Source organism: Equus caballus, chromosome 19, assembly GCF_041296265.1.
Source record: "Equus caballus isolate H_3958 breed thoroughbred chromosome 19, TB-T2T, whole genome shotgun sequence".
NCBI lineage: Eukaryota > Metazoa > Chordata > Mammalia > Perissodactyla > Equidae > Equus > Equus caballus.
Window position 1 is genome coordinate 44,965,166 of NC_091702.1, and position 19,031 is coordinate 44,984,196.

The 19,031-nt window shown below is 49.8% G+C and overlaps 1 protein-coding gene across 1 annotated transcript in view; it reads left to right on the plus strand.

The window, feature by feature from the left end:
• The first annotated feature begins 3,838 nt into the window (after positions 1-3,838).
• ITGB5 (integrin subunit beta 5) overlaps positions 3,839-19,031 on the plus strand; it is a 109,133-nt gene continuing 93,940 nt past the window's right edge. The window contains exons 1-2 of the mRNA XM_023623609.2: positions 3,839-3,971; positions 15,103-15,188. Coding sequence (XP_023479377.1) covers positions 3,902-3,971; positions 15,103-15,188 — 156 coding nt within the window. The 5' untranslated portion in view covers positions 3,839-3,901. The remainder of the gene's footprint in view (positions 3,972-15,102; positions 15,189-19,031) is intronic.

Consider the following 19,031-nt stretch of genomic DNA (forward strand, 5'->3'; position numbering starts at 1 on the left):
CCAATCCTCCTCTTTTTGCTGAGGAAGGCTGGCTCTGAGCTAACATCCATGTCCATCTTCCTCTACCTTATATGTGGGACACCTGCCACAGCACGGCCTGCCAAGCAGTGCCATGTCTGCACCCAGGATCCGAACTGATGACCTCGGGCCACCAAAGTGGAATGTGCAAACTTAACTGCCGCGCCACTGGGCCGGCCCCTGGAAAAGTTTTAACTAATCTGATTTTTAAGTGTTTTTAAAAAAATTATGGTAAAATATACATAACATAAAATTTACCACAACCATTTTTAAGTGTACAGTTTAGTGGCATTAAGTAGACTCATAATGTTGTGCAATCCATTTCCAGAACTCTTCCATTATCCTAAACTGAAACTCTGTATGCCCTCAACAGTAACTCCCCAGTCTGCCCTCTCTCCAGCCCCTGGTAACCTCTGTTCTACTTTCTGACTCCATGAACTTGACTATTCCAGGTACCTCATATAAGTAGAATCATACAATATTTATCCTTTTGTGCCTGGCTTATTTTAGTTAGCATAATGTTTTCAAGGTTCATCCATATTGTAGCTGTGGGGGATCAGAATTGGCCACCCTAAAATGTGTCTCTTTGTCATAAGGGTTATTTTGGGCTGGTTACTTTAAAAAACTGCAGATATGGGAAAAGCTCTGAAAACCAAGTAGAAGTAGAAGTTAACCCTTTGTAAGAGGCATTTACATTTGTAAGGGAAATCTCCATCTGTAAGGATGTCTCCCTCTCTGTACCAGGAAGAGGGGGGATGACATTATCTCTAGAAACTCTTATCAATGCGGAAGGCAAGGACTTAAATCTGAATAATACACCTACTCTTGTTGACTGTGCTTTTCTGGTACTCTCCCATAACTGACCCCACCCCCACCCCCCCACCCCTCCCCACCCCCCCCACCCCCGCCTGCAACGTCCTCCTTTGTCTTTAGCTGAAGATAATATTTAAGCTGGCAGCTCAGCCATTTTGTTGAGTTACTCAGGTTTCCTGGGTGTCTCCCATGTATACGTGTTATAGAGCTTTGTTTGATTTCCTCCTGTTATCCTGTCTCCTATCAGTTTAATTCATAGACCAGCCAGAAGGACCTAGAATGGGTAGAGGATTTGTCTCTACCCCCTACATAGTACGCGTCAGAATTAATGCCTTTTTAAGGTTGAATAATAGTCCATTGTATGCAGATATTACATTGTGTTTATCCATTCATCTGTTGATGGACATTTGGGTTGTTTCCACCTTTTGGCTATTGTGAATAATGCTGCTGTGAACATGGCTGTACAAACATCTGTTTGAGTCATTTCAACTCTTTTGGTATATACCCAGAAGTGGAGTTGCTGGATCCTACGGTAATCCTATGTTTAACTTTTTGAGGAAACTAATCTTATTTTAAAACTAATAAGAAACATAAAATTTCTCTGGATTATCTGTCTGTGCTCAGATCTGGAGAGTCAAACCCAACCCAACCAGCAGCCTCCTTTGGACCCAGAAGCTCAGCAATGATCAGAAATGGGACGTTCCCGGGGCAGCCACAAAAGACTGTTCCAATGACTGTGGGAAGTACTGCCTGCCTCCCTTCCTGAGGGGGGCCATGGGTGCACCCTGATTTTGCCCATTAGAATTAGAGCGAGTAAAAGTGTTTGAAGGGCACTTTCACTCTCTAGCTTAATAAAAAGAATGAAGAGTTTTTGAACAGGAAAAAACCCACAAACCAGAAACCAAAAGCTTCAGAGGAATTAAAACAGGCATCTCCAAAGTGCCTCCAAGACAATGGAGCAGGGAAGAATGTTGTCATCACTTGCAATTCAGTGGCTGGTTGCAGGTCTTGGCAGGCTGGAACCACCAGGTGGGACAGGATAGCGGCAGATCCGATTGCAGCACTTTCCAGCTGCAGTCCAGGGAAACAGGGGTCTGTCCTCAGTCTGAGCAGTGAAGCGCTGATTTGGGGCGGCGAGGGTGATGCTCAGAAGATCCGACACCACAGGGCCTGCACTGAGAGGATGCTTCATAAATGCAGGTTATTATTGTACCTATCAATGCAACATCTACCCAGTTTCTGAGACTTAACTTTCCTTCCACCTCATCCATCATTCATATCCCTGTCAGACAAATCTTTTAAAACCGCCACTTGGCACGACACCCCCCAGTTCAAACTCTTTCACTGGCTTCTCATTATTTATAAACATTGTCTCTGAAGGTTAGATAAGCGTGGCCCCAAGTCCACTCCCTCCCCCACCCCCGACAGGCAGAAAGACCCAAGATGTAGCTGAGGCAGCCTCTGCAGCCCCAATTTTGCCGGAAAACGTTTGGGGACAAGTTCCACTTTTACATCAGAGCAAACATGGCGATGTTATGGAGTACCACGTGTGCGTGCAGCTTAAGGACGAAATGCTGGCCTTCAGCGAAATGTGCTGCTCCGCCTCCAGGCACAGCATACTACAAGACTAAGTTCACTTCCTCGGGCATCACGGCACCACCTTGGTAGAGTTTCGGGGGGTGGGGGTGGGGGAAGAGGGGCACACAAATAAAGATTAAATTCCAAACTCCCTGTCTTGGCAGTCAGAAGCATCCCTGGCTTGGGCCCTGGAAGCCATCCGTCCGACCGGTTCCTGAGCTGCAAAAGTCAGATCCTTTTGCTCTTGACTTCTCACTGCTTCTGGTTTTAGTCAAGGCATCCCAGCTCTGTCACTTCTCTTGGAAGTTAACCCCTCTGTGCCTCAGTTTTCTCTTCTGGTTAGTAGCAGGGTTGTCTGGCGGATTACACGAGTTTACGTGGTAAAGCATTTAGAACAGCGTCTAGGTAGCAGTGTGCTCTCTGTACGTGTTATCCGATTATTATCACCTGGTCCCTGGGACGCTGTTAGGGGAAGCTCCTCACCCCTACGCCTTACGCACTTTCAGAAGCAGCTTCGATGAAAATGATAAGGCGAAAGCCTGAGCATGTGTTTTTGAGTTTGTTAGTCTGGCTTCACGGAAACAGCCAGTGTATCGAGATAAGGAAAAGAATAGCGGGATAGGGGCCAGTCTCGAATCCTCGCAAAAGGCAAAACTTTAATGTGGGAAAAGCGGGCCTCACTTGTGCCTCCGCGCCCCCCCGCACGCGCGGGCGCCTCCGTCCCTCCTCGGGCGAGCGCGGGGCAGGCGGTGCGGCTCTGGGGGGACGAGACGGCCTCGGCACGATCCCACCGTACCTGCTCTCCCTCCCGGAGTCTAGCCACCCAAAGGGATCTCGGCTTGCCTAGGGGAGCGTGCCCCGCCCCTTCCAGTGGCGCCCAGCTGCTGAGAAAGCAGAGCGAGCCCCCGCCCCGCGATTTCCAGCCTCCGGCGCGCCGGAAGGGACTTCCACCTGGGCGCCCGGGCCTCCGCGTCCCGGGCCGGTCCCAGCGCGGGGCGGAGCTGGCGGGTCGGGAGCTCGCCCCGCCCCGCCTCGCCGTAAACTGACCGTGTGGCAGCCGGGCGGGGGCCTGGAAGGGGAGAGAAAGGGAGGAGAAAGGAGGGAGGAAAGGGGAGCCTGGCGGGCCGGAGGGAGGAAGGGAAGGGGCGGAGGCGCAGGGCAGAGCGTGCCGGCGCGCGGGGGACCTCAGCGCGGGGCGCGTCCCGGAGCCCAAGTCCCGGCCGCTGCGCAGAGCCAGCCCCTCCCCTGCCCCTGGCCGTCCCGAGCGGCGACACCCCAGGCGGCCCCGGACTCGGCCGCGACAGGGATGGTGGCGGCGGGGCGCAGGTCAGCGCAGCCGCCACCGCCTCCCGCCCGGCGGCCGGCGCCGTGAGCCCCGGCTGCGCGCCGGGCATGCGGCTGCGGCCCCCGGCCTCGGCCCCCGCGCTCCGGTCCCGGCCGCACGCCCCCGCCGAGCCCGCCGCCCGCGCCGCCGCCAGGCCGGGCGCCCACCATGCCGCGGGCCCCGGCGCCGCTGTACGCCTGCCTGCTCGGGCTCTGCGCGCTCGTGCCCGGGCTCCCAGGTAAGCCGCGCCGGCCCCTCGCCGGCCCCCGGGCAGAGGAAAGTTTGCGCGGCGCGGAGCCGCCCGCCGGCGTCTGGAGGAGCCGGGGCGGAGGTGCGATCTGAAGGGGGAAGGCGCCTTCTGGGCACTCCCTGGTGGGCAAGCGGCCGTGGCACGGCCCGGTGGGGACTCCCGAGCCCCGGGCGCCACCCCGCGCGCAGCCCGCAGCAGCCTCGCGGGACTGTCGTCGGCCTCCAGCCGCCTCCCGGGCCGAGGAGGAGCCTTCCCTTCCTGTGTAAACAGCCTTGCCCGTCTGCTGACCGAGCTCGCGTGCGCCCGTGCTCAGGGCTCCGGGAGGGCCCCGCCAGCCCCGCGCTGGGACCGGGGTTCTGCACTCGCTGGCACAAAGCAGCCCTTGTGGCCGGCCAGGGGCTGGCGGCTGCTGGGAGGGGCCGAGCGATGCCGCCGGTACCCGGGTCCCGGGGAGGCGAAGGGCAGCTGGAGGCGCGAGACCCGGAGTCTTCGCTGGAGCCAAAGTGTGGGGCTGCAGCTACTCCGGAGGGCTCGTCTCCTTGGAACTGCGGGTGCTCAGGGCACCACGGCGAATCCTAGAGTTTCACTGCGCCCAGGCCAGCCGCCTTCCTTTAAAGATGTAATCCCCCCGTTCCTCTCCCGGGCCACCGCGAACCCGAGGGGACGCCCGCGTCCCAATCCACAGCCCTGCCCGGGACTTCCCCTTCTGATTCCTTCTGCCTGGCTTTACCCCGCGATTTACAAACACTCTGTGCCGCACACTCCCCTAGCTCTGGAGGATTCTGGAGCAGAGGGCAGGGGTGTGCGATTGCCTTAGCCCCAGGTGGGCTGGCGGCTGTGTGAGGAGCACTCTGTCACCTGCTTTAAGTGTTCGGAGTTGGGAGAGAGCTGGACGTGGTGGACGGATGCTCTGGCGCCTGGGGCTGCCAGATGGACGAGCTACCCTCACCAACTCGGAAAACAGCAGGGAGCTCCAGACTTTCCCGTAGGAAATAATAATTGTGTGTTGGGGTGCTGCATTACTTGCAAGCGCGAGGTACTTGATTGCTTTTGTGAACCCAGTGCCCAGCTGCCGAGGGATGGAGGGCTGTTCCCCTACGGTGCCTCATTTACATGAAGGGTGGGGAGGTTTATGTCCGAGCTGAGGAGGGGTCTGGGCAAACTTCCTTTAGGCTCTAATTGAAACTTAATACTGTAGCAGGGTTTCTTTTATGGGAAAATAATCACTCCAGCGCTTGGAGTAGATCAGTGGTTTCCAAAAACTGATCTGGCCGCCACTGCCCATCACTGATAGTTTCATGCGTCCCCAGGGAAATGCAAAGAGCAGGAAGATGTAGTCTGTGTCAGGCACAGGAGTGTATCTTTGACAGCCATCTCCCGCTTCGCAAGGACCATCTTTGAATTTGAAATTATGTCTTTTTTATTTTTGGTGGGAAAACTTAATAATTTCCAGTGATAAGAGGGTAGTTTTTCATTTTTGGCAAAATAAAACTGGCAATCGTGTATAAATTTCCCCTTTTTCTGTTTGTTTCTTTTGTTCTGGTCTTAATGTTCTGTGAAATCAGAAGTCTGAGAACTGCTAAAGAAAGATGACTTCTAAGTTCCTTTACAGCTTGACCTTCTGATTTTAATAAAAACACAAATGTTTCCAGTTGCAAAGAATTCTTTTAATATATTATTTTCTATTTGCTTTGTGATTTCTCTCTTTCAGAGTTCCTATGCATCCTCACAATGGTCTCCATTTTTCGGATGGGCCTGAGAGGGTGAAGTAGCTTGTCCACCCTCCTTGTCCACCAGCCTCAAAGCTTTTTGGTCCAGTGCCCTTTGTCCTACATGACTCAGCATAGGTAGGGAAACAAGCACTGAGCCGTGGTGGTTTGTTTCCAATTCCTTCAGGGTTCCCTTTTCTTCTGCTGTGGCCTGTTAGAGCTCAGCCAGCCCACTGTGGATCAGCAGAGCAGTGGCTGAGAGCAAGCGCATCGCTGCCCTCCAGATCTGGTCACCTCCCTCTTAGCGCCCTGGAACTTCTCTCAGTTAGAAGGGGCTGGCCACATCTGGCTGATTTCTCCCAGTTTCCCAATGTTGCTGAGCCAACTTCAAACATAGTTTGAAACAGAGTTTTTCTTTTCTCTTCCTTCCCTCTTCTTTTTTTCTTGAACCACTGCAGGTACTTTCTCTGGAGCTTGTTTCTGTCTTGCTACTAGGAACATGATTTGAAAGAAAAACCTCTGTTACTCAGTGAAAGAGGTGACTTGCAGGGCTGTGCCTACCTGGTGTCTGGAGGCCAGTGGCCAAGTTGCCCTTCTGTTGCTTTCACCACGCTTTGGTCTCTGCTTAATCCAGCAGAAAACACACTTCTGATTTTTTTTTTTTTTTTAAAGATTTTATTTTTTCATTTTTCTCCCCAAAGCCCCCCGGTACATAGTTGTGTATTCTTCGTTGTGGGTTCTTCTAGTTGTGGCATGTGGGACGCTGCCTCAGTGTGGTCTGACGAGCAGTGCCATGTCCGTGCCCAGGATTCGAACTAACGAAACACTGGGCCGCCTGCAGCGGAGCGCGCGAACTTAACCACTCGGCCACGGGGCCAGCCCCAACACACTTCTGATTTAAGGGGGCTCATTTCAACAAGTCTCGGGCAGGTTGACAGCTCTCTCGGGGCAGGGTCATCTCCTGCTCTCCTCATTATACCATGGCCAACGGCCTCGGGGCAGGACCCCAGGGCCTGGTCTTCCCACAAAACCACGAAAGGGTCTCTCTGGGGCCAGGACCTTGCTCTCTGAGGAGGGAGGAGTATGGTATTGATCCTGCCGTAGGACTGAAGTCATATTTGCTATCATACTTTATTAAAAAAAAAAAAATGTTCTTTTAGTGGATGCCCTGCAGATTAGGATTCTCGAACTCCTCAGAGAGCCCTTTATTCCACATAGCGGCCTCCTGTTGGCAGTGCTCTCTGCCCCCCACCACTTCTCCACTGTCTGTGACAGGCTGGCGGAATTTGGCGAGGGTTTGCGCGCTCTCCAGGTAACCAGGCGTGGGTTTAGAAATGATGGGGCAATGAACTGCAAACGGGGTTGGTTGGTAGACTGCTGTTTACCCTAGGTATTTACACTTTAGCTCCATCATCCTTGAATTAGGGGGGCTTTTTATAAAGGGGATTGAGCAGAAGAGGGCAGGGTCTAATTAGCTCTAATTAGTATTCCTCTCCTGCTTGTTCTCCATGCTTATTTAGCTACTGAGGCAACGGAGAATTAAAATATCTAAGTCGTTGGCAGAAGGCCCTTTAGGCCTGCCTGCCCTGGTAACTGCTTTTCTTCTTTGGCTGGCTCATGGAAATATTCTGAGAAGGTTTAAGGATATCAGCAATGTGGAACAATTACACCACACTTCCATAATAGGATCCTCTCGGGGGGCAGTGTGCAGCTGGGTTAGTGTGTGTGGGGGGGTCTCTTTTCACAGGTATTTTCAGTTGGCTGGGGCTGAGCGCTTTGGAAAGCTCACTGCTAGAGTTTGTTTTCTTTCCTTCCGCTTGAAATGGGATTAAGGCCTTTATAACTGTAGAGGAATACTTTATTTATAGGTGCTCATTTGTTTGTGAGCCTTCTACTGAACGCGGAGTTTGCTTCCCGGGCCGTGTGGTGAAAACTTTGCTCCGGGACAGGCCTTGACACATCCCCTACTGCGGATGCTCAGAGGGGCCGTAGAGTGGCCTGCCCTCCTTCTTGGATTCCCACCCCCACTGGCGTTTTTCAGAAATGATTGCTTGTCTCTTGTAGAGTTGAGACCTGCTTCTGCACTTGGTCTCTATAGTCATTCTAAACTCTCAGAGCCATCCTGTTAAAACTCAGATTATATCACTCTGCTTAAAACCCTCTAGTGGCTGCCCAAAGTCCTGACAGTGTCCTGCCAGGCTTCCCCGCCCCCCACCTTCCCTGACTTTATTTTTCTCACCACTTCCCCTCACACACTTCACTCCTGCAGCACTGGCACAGACCCCCACCCCCTGCAGGCCCTTCCCTCTGTCTGGAATACTCTGCTCCCGGAGAGCTGCATGGTGACTTCCCCCACCTGCACCCTCTTCTCAGTTGTTCCCAGCTCAGCCAAGTTCTCCTGGCCACTCCCAACTGAAGCTGCAACCTCCTGCCTCACATTCTTCCTCTCTCCTTTACTTGTTGATTTTTGTCCTTTAGCACTCATCCCCACCTGATGGCTGACTTAGCTGGTTTCTTGTCCATCTCTCCCCAGGGAGGATTCTCCCCTCTCCAGCACGCAGCCTCCGTGAGGACAGGGAGATTTGTCACTTTTATTCATCACTGTAGCCTTTGTGCCTAGAACAGTGCCTGACTCATATTTGTTGAATGAATAGATGAACTTGAGTCTTGGGAGTGTGTGTGTGGGGGGAGCTTGTCCCAGCCTCCCCTCCTCGCTGCCTTCTACAGTTAGCTTTGAAGTCAGGGACTGTGCACGTAGCTTATTAGGAAGAAACATTCTGTGAGAGAGAGCACCCATTTGAATATGTCAGGATTTTTTGAGCTGGACTCAATGATAGAGGCCATTTGGTTCACCCCCTGACTTGTTTCCATGAGGATGCTGAGGCCTGGAAGGGACCTTGCCTAAGGTCATATAGCCAGTAAATGACAGAACAAGTACTTGGATCTTTTATGCCCAGGATATCCTCTCCTCGTCCCATAATTCCAGCCCTAATGTCCCCTCCTCTGTGAAGCCTTCTCTGCATCCCTTGGCTGGAGCAGAATTGTCCTCTCCTTCCCTCGCTCTTATAGTGCATTCTATTAGAGAAACTGGGGGCTGGAGGGGGTCTGGTTCACTTGCTACGTGGTAAATTGCCGAGGTCTCATTTACCTTTTCATCCCTAGTACAACCACAATGGTTGGTACTCCGTTGATTCTTCTCCACCATGGTTTCAAAGGCCTTTAAAAAAAAAAAATCCTCAGGGTGGGCTGAGTGGTTAAGTTCATGCCCCTGCTTTGGTGGCCCACGGTTTCTCCAGTTTGAATCCTGGGTGCGAACATGGCACCACTCATCAACCCATGCTGAGGCGGTGTCCCACATGCCACAACTAGAAGGACCCACCACTAAAAATACACAACTATATACTGGGGGGCTTTGGGAGAAAAAGGAAAAATAAAATCTTTTAAAAAAATCCTTAACTTTCTAAAAGTTTAGAACAGTTTTAGATTTGCAGAAAAATTGAGAAGGTAGTACAGAAAGTTTCCATATGTTCCACATCAGGTTTTACCTATTATTAACATCTGGCGTTAATATGGTACATTTGTTACTTAAATTAATGAACCACATTGATATTTTATTATCAGCTGAAGTCCATACTTTATTCAGATTTCCTTAATTTTTACCTAATGTCCTTTTTGTGTTCTGGGATCTCATCCAGGGTACCACATTATGTTGAGTTGTCAAGGCTCTAGGTTCCTCTTGGCTCTGATGGTTTCTCGGTCTTTCCTTGCTTTTGATGACCTCGATGGTTTCCAGGACATATTTTGTAGACTCTCCTTCTACCAGGACTTGTCTGATGTTTTTCCTCATGATTAGATTGGAGTTAGGAGTTTTTAGAGGAAGACCATAGAGGTAATCAATTGCCTTTTTAAAAATTAAATTTTGCATAGGTAATCACTTAATTTTTTACAGCATAACAAGTATACAGTGAGAAATCTCTCTTCCATTCTTGTTGCCCATCGGTCCAGGCTATCGCCCTGACCTCCTTCCCCGCACACATTATCCCTGTCAGTTTTCTTATGTATCCAGATTGTTTTCTATACCTACATTACCAATATCCCTCCCCCATTTTAATTGAAAGGCAGCACACACTGTTCTGCATCTCACCTTTTATTGTTAATTTCGCAATATATCAGAGTGAGCCTCATATCAGTATATAGGGAGCATGCACATTCTTTTTAATGCTGCATAATTCTATTGTATCAACTGGTGTTTTAAAAAAACAAGTCATATCTGTAAAGCTGACGTTGTTGGGTGTTGTGCAGGTGTCTCATGTTCAGAAAGGCAAAGATGTAAACTGAGATCTTTCCTAGGGTATGTTTTCATTTCATGGTGACATCTCTAGACCCATGGGTATAGACATGTGCCGCATAATGACATTTGGGTCAATGATGGATTGCATGTACGACGGAGGTCCTGTAAGATTAGTACCATATAGCCTAGGTGTGTCGTAGGCTATACCATCTCAGTTTGTCTAAGTGCACTCTGTGATGTTCACATTATGACGAAATCACCTAACGATGCATTTCTCAGAACTTATCCCGTGGTTAAGTGACACATGGCTGTATTTAATTGTTAGATTCTGTACTGGAAATACTTTGTTGTGTGACAGATCTGGAGGGTGTGGTTCAGGGCATGGGGAGAAGCCTTCCAGTGCTTTACCATCTTTTTTTTAAAACAAGAATGAAATGTTTTTATTTTCTGTTGTATTGAAAACAATGACTAAAATGTAGTTCAGGGCTGTGTCTCTAGCCCCGCTTCTCACTTGTATCTGAAGGAGATGGCACAGACGTGAACTGTTCCGAACATCATGCTCTGTGATTGTTCATGTGCTTTCCAGGGTGGGAATACACCCTGTACACTTGTTATGCTTTTCCCACCATCCCGACTAAGTAGTGTCGAGTCCCCTCTCCCGTCTCAGTAGGGCCATTCCAGCTTGGTCCTCACTTCTGTTATCCCACTGAATGTTCTGGACCAGGACATTCGAGCTGCTGGATGGACAGAAGTGGGGAGAGGCTGAAGGGAGGGAGGCCAGCCAGGCGGCTACTGCAGGAATCTGAGGAGAGCCTGCCTTGGGTTGGGTGAGGCTGGAGGGGGCCGGCAGGAAGGGTTGGATTAGGAGAAACATTTCATACATCTTGAAGGAATCATCGGCCGGACATGATGGCTGCCTGGGTGTGATTGATGAAAGAGAGGGTGAGTCAATGAGTTTCGGAAGGAGAGGGTATTTTTAGATGATGGTTTGCGGTAACCCCCTGGCTGTGGAGACATGAAGGGCAGCAGGCAGTTGAAGTTGAGCTGGGAATAGTCACTATGCAAACAGCAACCAAGAAAAGACATGGCCATCGTCTGGATGGTGAGTGCCTATTTCCATGACCTAGACACAACACTCTGACATTTGTGAACTCCAACTGTTTAGCTTTTGTTCATTGCTTCCTTCCTTCCAAAATGTTATTGGTGCCGAGTGACTCATCCAGCCAAATCCAAGCTCTCTAAAATATTAATAGGTAGCAACTCTGGCACCATGACATGTGTCAGCACACAGCCTATGCTTCCGGTTCCTGGAGGGCCTGTCTGCTACCTAGCAGCTGGCAGACTCTGAGTTCCCGGGGAGCAAGACCTGGGTCATTCATCTCTGTATCTCTAGCATCCCCTAGTCCAGTGCTTGGCATTTAGGACATGCTTAGTGCAGGGTTTCTTGACTTTGAATTTGTCCTAACAGCAACCTAATTTAATTTAATTTAATTAATTAATTTATTTATTTTGAGGAAGATTAGCCCTGAGCTAACTACTTCCAGTCCTCCTCTTTTTTGCTGAGGAGGCCTGGCCCTGAGCTAACATCCATGCCCATCTTCCTCTACTTTATATTTGGGATGCCTACCATACCATAGTGTGCCAAGCGGTGCCATGTACCACACCTGGGATCCGAACTGGCGAACCCCGGGCCACCGAGAAGCAGAACGTGCAAACTTAACCGCTGCGCCACTGGGCCGGCCCCTGCAACATAATTTTAAAAGAATCTCTTTGAGTGCAGTAAAACTACTTCACTATTGCATGGGAATGTGTAATAACAATAGAAGCAATTAGTAATGCAGTATGGCAAGTATTTTGCAGTTGTTCAATATGTTTTCATAACAGAGGCTGTCATACCGTTTGGGCCTCTTCACTGTTTTGTTCAAGGTCTTCTAGGCTGGCAAAGCCGAAGATCAGAGCCCAGTCTGGTCTGAGGCAGAACTGAGGAGCTGTTATTACCCTGAGCCAGAGACCCTCGACCCGAGTTCCAGAGCTCAGTGATGAGGGCCTGGTAATTAGAAAGTGGTGTTTGTGAATTTTATGTGGATTGGAGCAGAGATGTAAATGAGATATCTGATCTCAAATTCCTTTCTGGCTGTGAGGGCCTGTTGGAAATCTCCAGAGGACTCTGAGCTCAATGGGCACACAGCCCTGAGTCCAGGATGGCACAAGGATCGCCAGGCAGGTACCTTATGTACTTGCTGGCCAAGACCCCTTCTGACCTCTTTCTTGTAGACTGGGCTCCTTATTTCAAGTCACTTACTCTTGTTTTCATCTATAAAATGAGGTGACTTGACTAGCTCATGTTAAGACATTTCCAGCGCCAATGTTCTATAATTGGATGATTTAATGGAAATGATTTTATACATCAAAGCAAATGATATACCACAAGGGCTGATTTTGTATTTGATAAGGTTGAGGAGAACAGGAAGAAAGTCACTTTCATTCTAGGTTTAATTTCCCCCTCAGGAAGTGGTTTCTGACAGGTAACGGGATTTGACCAAAAAATGAAACTGGCACTTTGAAACTCTTTTCCTGCACCCATTCTCTATTTTTTTTAAAGTTTAAGTGCCTTTTTTTTGTTGTTGTTTTTTGAGGAAAACTAGCCCTGAGCTAACATCTGCCAATCCTCTTCTTTTTGCTGAGGAAGACTGGCGCTGAGCTAACATCCGTGCCCGTCTTCCTCTATTTTTATATGTGGGACACCTACCACAGCATGGCTTGCCAAGTGGTGCCATGTCTGCACCCAGGATTCGAACTGGCGAACCCCGGGCCCCTGAGAAGGGGAATGTGTGCACTTAACCGCTGCGCCACTGGGCCGGCCCCTAAGTGCCTATTTAAAAGTCACCAAGTGAGTGGATTCATTTTAAAATCAGAAAGGAGGTTGTCAATGCCAGCAGGAGGCAAACAGGCCCAGCTTCCCAGTGGGCTGGATTCTGGGACCTTCTTGGTCTGCTTTTGGACCTGGGACGGGCTCTTCCTGCTGAAACAAGGTTATACGCAGTGGCTGGCCCCAGCTTGCCTCTCCTGGAAAATGTGTTCCGAGTCCAGCACTGCACCCAGGAGGTCCTGCTGCAGGCCTGGCAGTGACATGGGGTCCCCTAGCTCCCTGGGTGTGAGGCAGGGGTCCCAACAGGGCGGTGGCTAGTGGGGACAAGGAGCCCAGGGTTCGAGGTTGAGGTCTCTGGCTGGAGGAAACCACCGTTCTCACCCTGTGGGCTCCCAAAGCCACTCTTCCCTTCTTGCCTGCATCTCAGGTGCCACCTTCTCCTTCCTTCTTTGCCAGCTGCCATTCCTATCCCTGGTGGTATTTGTCCCCTCTGGTGTCCGTTGGGGTGACACAATGTAGCCTCCTGTGTCACCTGATTTCTGTTTTTACTGTTAGAGATAAAGGAGAAGCAGAGTTAAAATTAGCAAAATAGAAAAATATTGGACTTTCAGGATGTCTGACAATACTTGTTTTTATGGTGTGTAGTGGAGCTTCCTAATTTTCCCTTCCACGCTCCCTTTTTAATCTTTGACTCTTATTTTTCCCCTTACATCTGAGGCCTTATTCCTGGGGCTGGTGGCCCTGGGTGTCTTTTTTTTTCCCATCAATTCAATGGGCCTCTCTTCTCTCTACATTTGAGGCAAGACCAGGAGAGACCAGTGGGTCTGTTAGTACCAAGGAGTCTCATTCAGAGAAAACCCAACAAGTTACAGGGGAGGAAGAACATTTCTTCTACCCACTCTAGGTCCTTCTGGCTGGGCTACGAATTAAATTGACGTGAGACAGAATAACAGGAGAAAAATCAAACAAGTTTAATAACATGTATACATGGGGGAAACCCAGGAATTCTGAGCAACTCACCAAAATGGCCGAGCTGCCAGCCTGAGTATCATCTTCAGCTAAAGACAAAGGAGGATGTTGGGGGGGGGGTAGTTTGGGACTTCAAGGGGGTAGAAGGCAATTCACGTGGAGATGGAAATGCAAGTGGGCCAACTACAGGCAATGTGACCTGAGAGACACGTTTTACATTACTTTACAGTTATTTTACGGTTTTAGCTCCTTCCTGGAACAGATCCTTCTATTTTAAATTCCTTTGGGCGGTTGCAGGGAGGTCAAAGTTTCTTTCAGAGTCGTTTGTTCTTAAAGATAATCAAGCCAAAGAGACACATTTTGGAGTGGCCAATTCTGATCCCCCACAAAGTTCTGCCCTTGGTCAAGAGAAATCTGTCCTGGATGTTTCAGAGAGGAAGGAAGAGAAGGAGACGACAAGTTTCAGCAGGGACACCTGTGCTGCTGGTGGGCTGGGAGTGGGGAGGTGGGGTCGGGGGAGGAGAGAGGACAATCAATCTCACCACTACAGTTGGCCTGCCTCAGGAGACCCCTCCCTAGATTAATGGGAGGCAGGGACCAGCCTGGAGTTGAAATAAGTCACTTTTTACAATGATAGTTTCCTTCTAATCTTAGTTTCTGAATTTTTAAAAATCGGACGGGTTTTAAATTTGATCAAATGCCTTTTCATTACCTCCTGGGATGAAGATTGGTTTTCTCTTATTTGATCTACTAATAGATATATTGACTTAATGGCTTTCCTTTATCCTAACCCAGCATCGTATTCCTGGGCTACATTCTTCTTTAAGCGCTCTGCTGGCTTCTTTCTGTGCACTGTGGATTTGGTGTAATAGAACCTGATTTAGGATTTTCTTTTCCTATGCCTGAAGGAGGCCGATCTGTTCTTTTTCCTTTCCATTTTTGCACTAGTTTTGTCATTTTGGCTGGACTAAGTGTAAAGGGGCCTTGTTTCCCTCCGTGAGGGAGGACCGGCTGTGTTACAGGGGAAGGGGATGGAAATCCAAGAGGGCCCAGCAGAAGAAGTGGGAGTTGCTGACACAAATGTGGGTGCTTCAAAAACTGGCAGTGTTTAGCCTCAGCCAATGAGCCTTAACCTGCAGTTAGCCCTCAGGCTGCACCCTTCAGCCTTACTGAGGCCCCCTGCGAAAGAGAAAGTGACCCTTCCTCCCGCCGCATTCAGAGGCCTCATCCGTAAGCTTTATGGCCAGGAACTAATTGGTGCATCTTTCTCGTTCTCTGAAGGTCTCAACATATGCACTAGTGGCAGTGCCACCTCCTGTGAAGAATGTCTGCTCATCCACCCAAAATGTGCCTGGTGCTCCAAAGAGGTATGTGGGCGGGGGAGGGGAGGAAGAAGAGCAAGAGTGCTATGGGGGGGCCGGGGGAGGGTGGGCTATACCACACCACACAAGTGGACTGCACGGAAAAAGTTGACAGCACACGAGTTGACTGTGCAGATTCTGTAGTTGGCCTCTTCCTCTTTTTCCCAAAAGCGATGACAAAAGAAAAGCTGCCTTTTTATAAGTTAAATTGGGTCTCTAGATTGTGTTGCATGTTTTCATCCTGTTTTAGGGAAACAAAGCCTTCCTTCCCTTTTGTGGGGGGACCAATTATGACTTTTGTATAGTTTTCTGCTCTTTGGTAAGAAGACCTGAGCCTGTGAAATGAGTTTGTTGCATAACGATTCCAGACGTGCCTGGTGGGTGGCATGCTGGCGGATGCTGGTCATCTTAGTGTGGTGTATTTGAGGATGAGTGTTATGAACTGGCCTTTATGGAAAAACTTTATTTAAAAATAATGGCTGCTGCTTCTTCAAGCCCTATAGGACGGGATGTAAGTTTGGGGTGATGTCGGGCCTATTGCTACAGGTATCAGAGCTTGGTAGGCTAATCAGGAAATGATCAATTTCTAAATTCCCTGTCTTGAAGGAAATTTCTAAGTCACTTTTCTAAACTGTTGTTAGAATCATGGGGCACAAACTTTCCTTGCACTAGTGCACCGTTAAGATTATTTGTTTGTTTGTTTTGAGGAAGGTTAGCCCTGAGCTAATATCTGCTGCCAATCCTCCTCTTTTTGTTGAAGAAGATTGGCCCTGAGCTAACATCCGTGCCCATCTTCCTCTACTTTATATGTGGGACACCTGCCACAGCATGGCTTGATAAACAGCGCGTAGGTCCTCGCCAGGGATCCAAATCAGCCCTGGGCCGCTGAAGTGGAGCACGTGAACGTAACTGCTATGCCACTGGGCCGGCCCCACCATTAAGGTCATTTTTTAAAGAACCCAAGACTTGCTGTTTTGGGCCGGCTTAGCCTCTGCAATTCAGCCTGTGGCACCTGTCAGGACCAAGAGATGGCTCCAGGGAGGCCAGGCTTCTTCCCGTGATGCAGCCTCAGAGGTCTAGGGAGTTCTTTAACCTACAGATGATCATGTGGGGAGCCCTACGAGATGCCACACACTTTGAACATAGTGCCTCTAGTCCTCACAACGGCTCTGTCGAGTGGGTGGTAGTACGCTTGTTTTACTGATGAAAATCCAAGGCTCAGAGAGGTAAAGTGACTTTTTCAAGGCTACACATGTCCCAAACAAGCTGGGGTTTGAATCTGGCTTCTTGAACTTCTGAGCGTCGGCAATTTCCTCTGGGCTGCACTGCCTCTTACCCGTGACTGCTCTAGAATTCTTTGTGGTAGAGAGGAATTTGTCTAAACAAGTGTTTTGAGAGAGGAATCTTCTCAATATGTAAACTGGTCATTGTATTTGCGCTTAATTGTAGTGTCTTCGTTAGGAACTTTCTTTAAAACCTTTGACTGGTGCCCTATGATCTGTGGGATAAAGCCCCTGCCTGCCTCTCCACTATCATTCCTTGCCCGCCCCCAACACTTGAGCCGGAGGGAAGCACTCGAAGATCCCTCGAGAGCCCTGACTGATGAACACTTGTGGTTTTCGCTGAGCTGCGCCTTCTCTCGGAGGGCCTTCCCCGCCTTCCCCTGACCAGCACTGTGTCTTCCAGTTTTCACCAATCAGTTCAAGGCTCATTTACTCTGTGAAGACTTTCATGGGTTCCCCCCAGACACATCTGTCTGTCCGTCCGTCCCTCCATCCCTCTATCCATCCATCTGTCCGTCCATCCATCCATTGATATCAGAATGTAAGCTCCCTCGCCCAGAGTGTTGGGGCAGGGGTTCTATCTGTCATCTTCACTGCTGTATCCCCAGCACCCAGAATGGTGCTTGGCACATAGTAGTTGCTCAGTAAACAGTGATTGAAGGGTTTCATTGGATGGCTCTTTATTGCATGTCTGCATGTGTAGGCCAGGACCACTCCTTTCTCTCGCCGTACTCCTTCCATAGCACTCATAACCTTTTATTCTGTTCATTTGTTTTCATGTCCGTTGCCAACTAAATCATCATCTCCTTGAGGACCTAAACTATGTCTTACTCATCTTGGCATCCCCAGATCTAGCCAAGAATCCAGCAGAAATTTAAATTTGATAAAAGAGGCCTGCGAAAAAGACTAGGAGTTAGAAAACCAAAGTTTAAATCTCAGTTTTGCCATGATTTCCTTTCAGTTTCTTCACATGTAAAATGAAGACAGTTCCCATCCTCCAGCATTACTGGGAGTATAAAATGAGATCAGTACACAGGATGGGACTGCCCAGGAACCGAGCCTCCTGAAGGACTGAGGGAGAGTTATCCAGCAAACTGCTGCTGTTGTCAGTGGGTATTTTCTAGTGAAATCTGGGCAGTGGGATCTGGAAGCCAGGGTCAGTTGTCTAGTTTCTTCCTTTCTTTTGCTAGTCTTTCCATGAGTCCAATGTCCTGATGTTGATAGTGAATGACATCACCCCCAGGAGCCTATCATTGACCCAGCCCACTCTTGGGCTCCCTCTGTGCTTAGACAGAGCCTCATTCTTGGCGGGAGAACTCCCTAGGGGCCTGCACTGGAATGCAGCTTCCCATCTTCTTTGGGGGTGAACGTTCCCCAGGGCCTGAGTGTGTTTCAGGGAGCTGGGTTTGGAGAGTTCAGGAATGGTTTTGATCAACCCCTGCTTGTTAGCAAGACAGAATAAGTGTGGTCAGGTTCCTTCATAACCACTCATCCTGGGACATCTTCAAAGAATAAAGTATCTGCCAAGAGCATATGATGTTCTGTGTACATTGAGGGCTGGTACTGAGTGGACAGCCAGGGAGGGCCAGGTCCCTCACCAGTGTGTTCTCGTGCATTCTGATCCACAGCACACCCCCCACCGCCTTTACTGCATACCACCACGGATTAATCCTGGAACACATTCCAGGGCACGCCCCTGCTGTAGATCCCACAATGACTTCCTTATTTATTTGAGGTGGGCGTGGGGACTCCTTACTCTGTGTTTCACACCCCTTATAACCTAATTCCATCTCCTCCACCCCGTCCACCCTCCCGTTACTGTGTTCTCCCACAGAGATGGAGTTTCAGTTAGCCCGTGTCCTCACCACCCCCCGCACAGCACAGCGCTGGTTCTCTCTACCCACTTCTGCTGCGTGGCCTCCCCTGTCCACACTGCACATTGCAGCCCCTGTCCCTTGTCCTTCGTCACACCCCTGGGCTGTTCTAGCCAGCCTCGGCCTCCGCTTCTCAGCCAGCTTGAACACCTATGGTGCTGTTTAACTACACGGCTTAAAACATACAACAAACTCCGGCAGTTTATCGTCTGTTTCGTTGTTCATTTTCTTTAGGTGGGAATTCGCCTCTGCTGTAAGATAGGAAGTGTCACAACCCAGCTAGCTGCAGAGAGGGATGTGTGCTGAAAGGTGTGTGTGGATGCTTTTATGACAAGACCTTGGGGCAGCTCATGTTATTTCCACTCACATTTTCTTGACTAAAACACATCCCTGTGCCTCAGTGCATCCAGGACTGGGAGACTTAATCCAGCAATTTGCCCAGGGAGAAAGGGAGAACGCGTTCTGTGGACCAGCAGCCTGTGCCGCAGGCAGGGAGGCCAGTGTGGCTTGCAAGAGGACATTGGTTTGGAAGACGTGGGCAGGGCTGAGGGGTCGGTGCTCCCTGTGAGTCAGAAAGCAGGGGTGGTGGGAACAGGACAGGAGGCAAAGGCAGACAAGGAGATTGCACTCAGGGTGGGGGAATTGGGGAGGCTGTCAGGGCATGAAAGTGAGACACCTTGAGGTGATGTGGC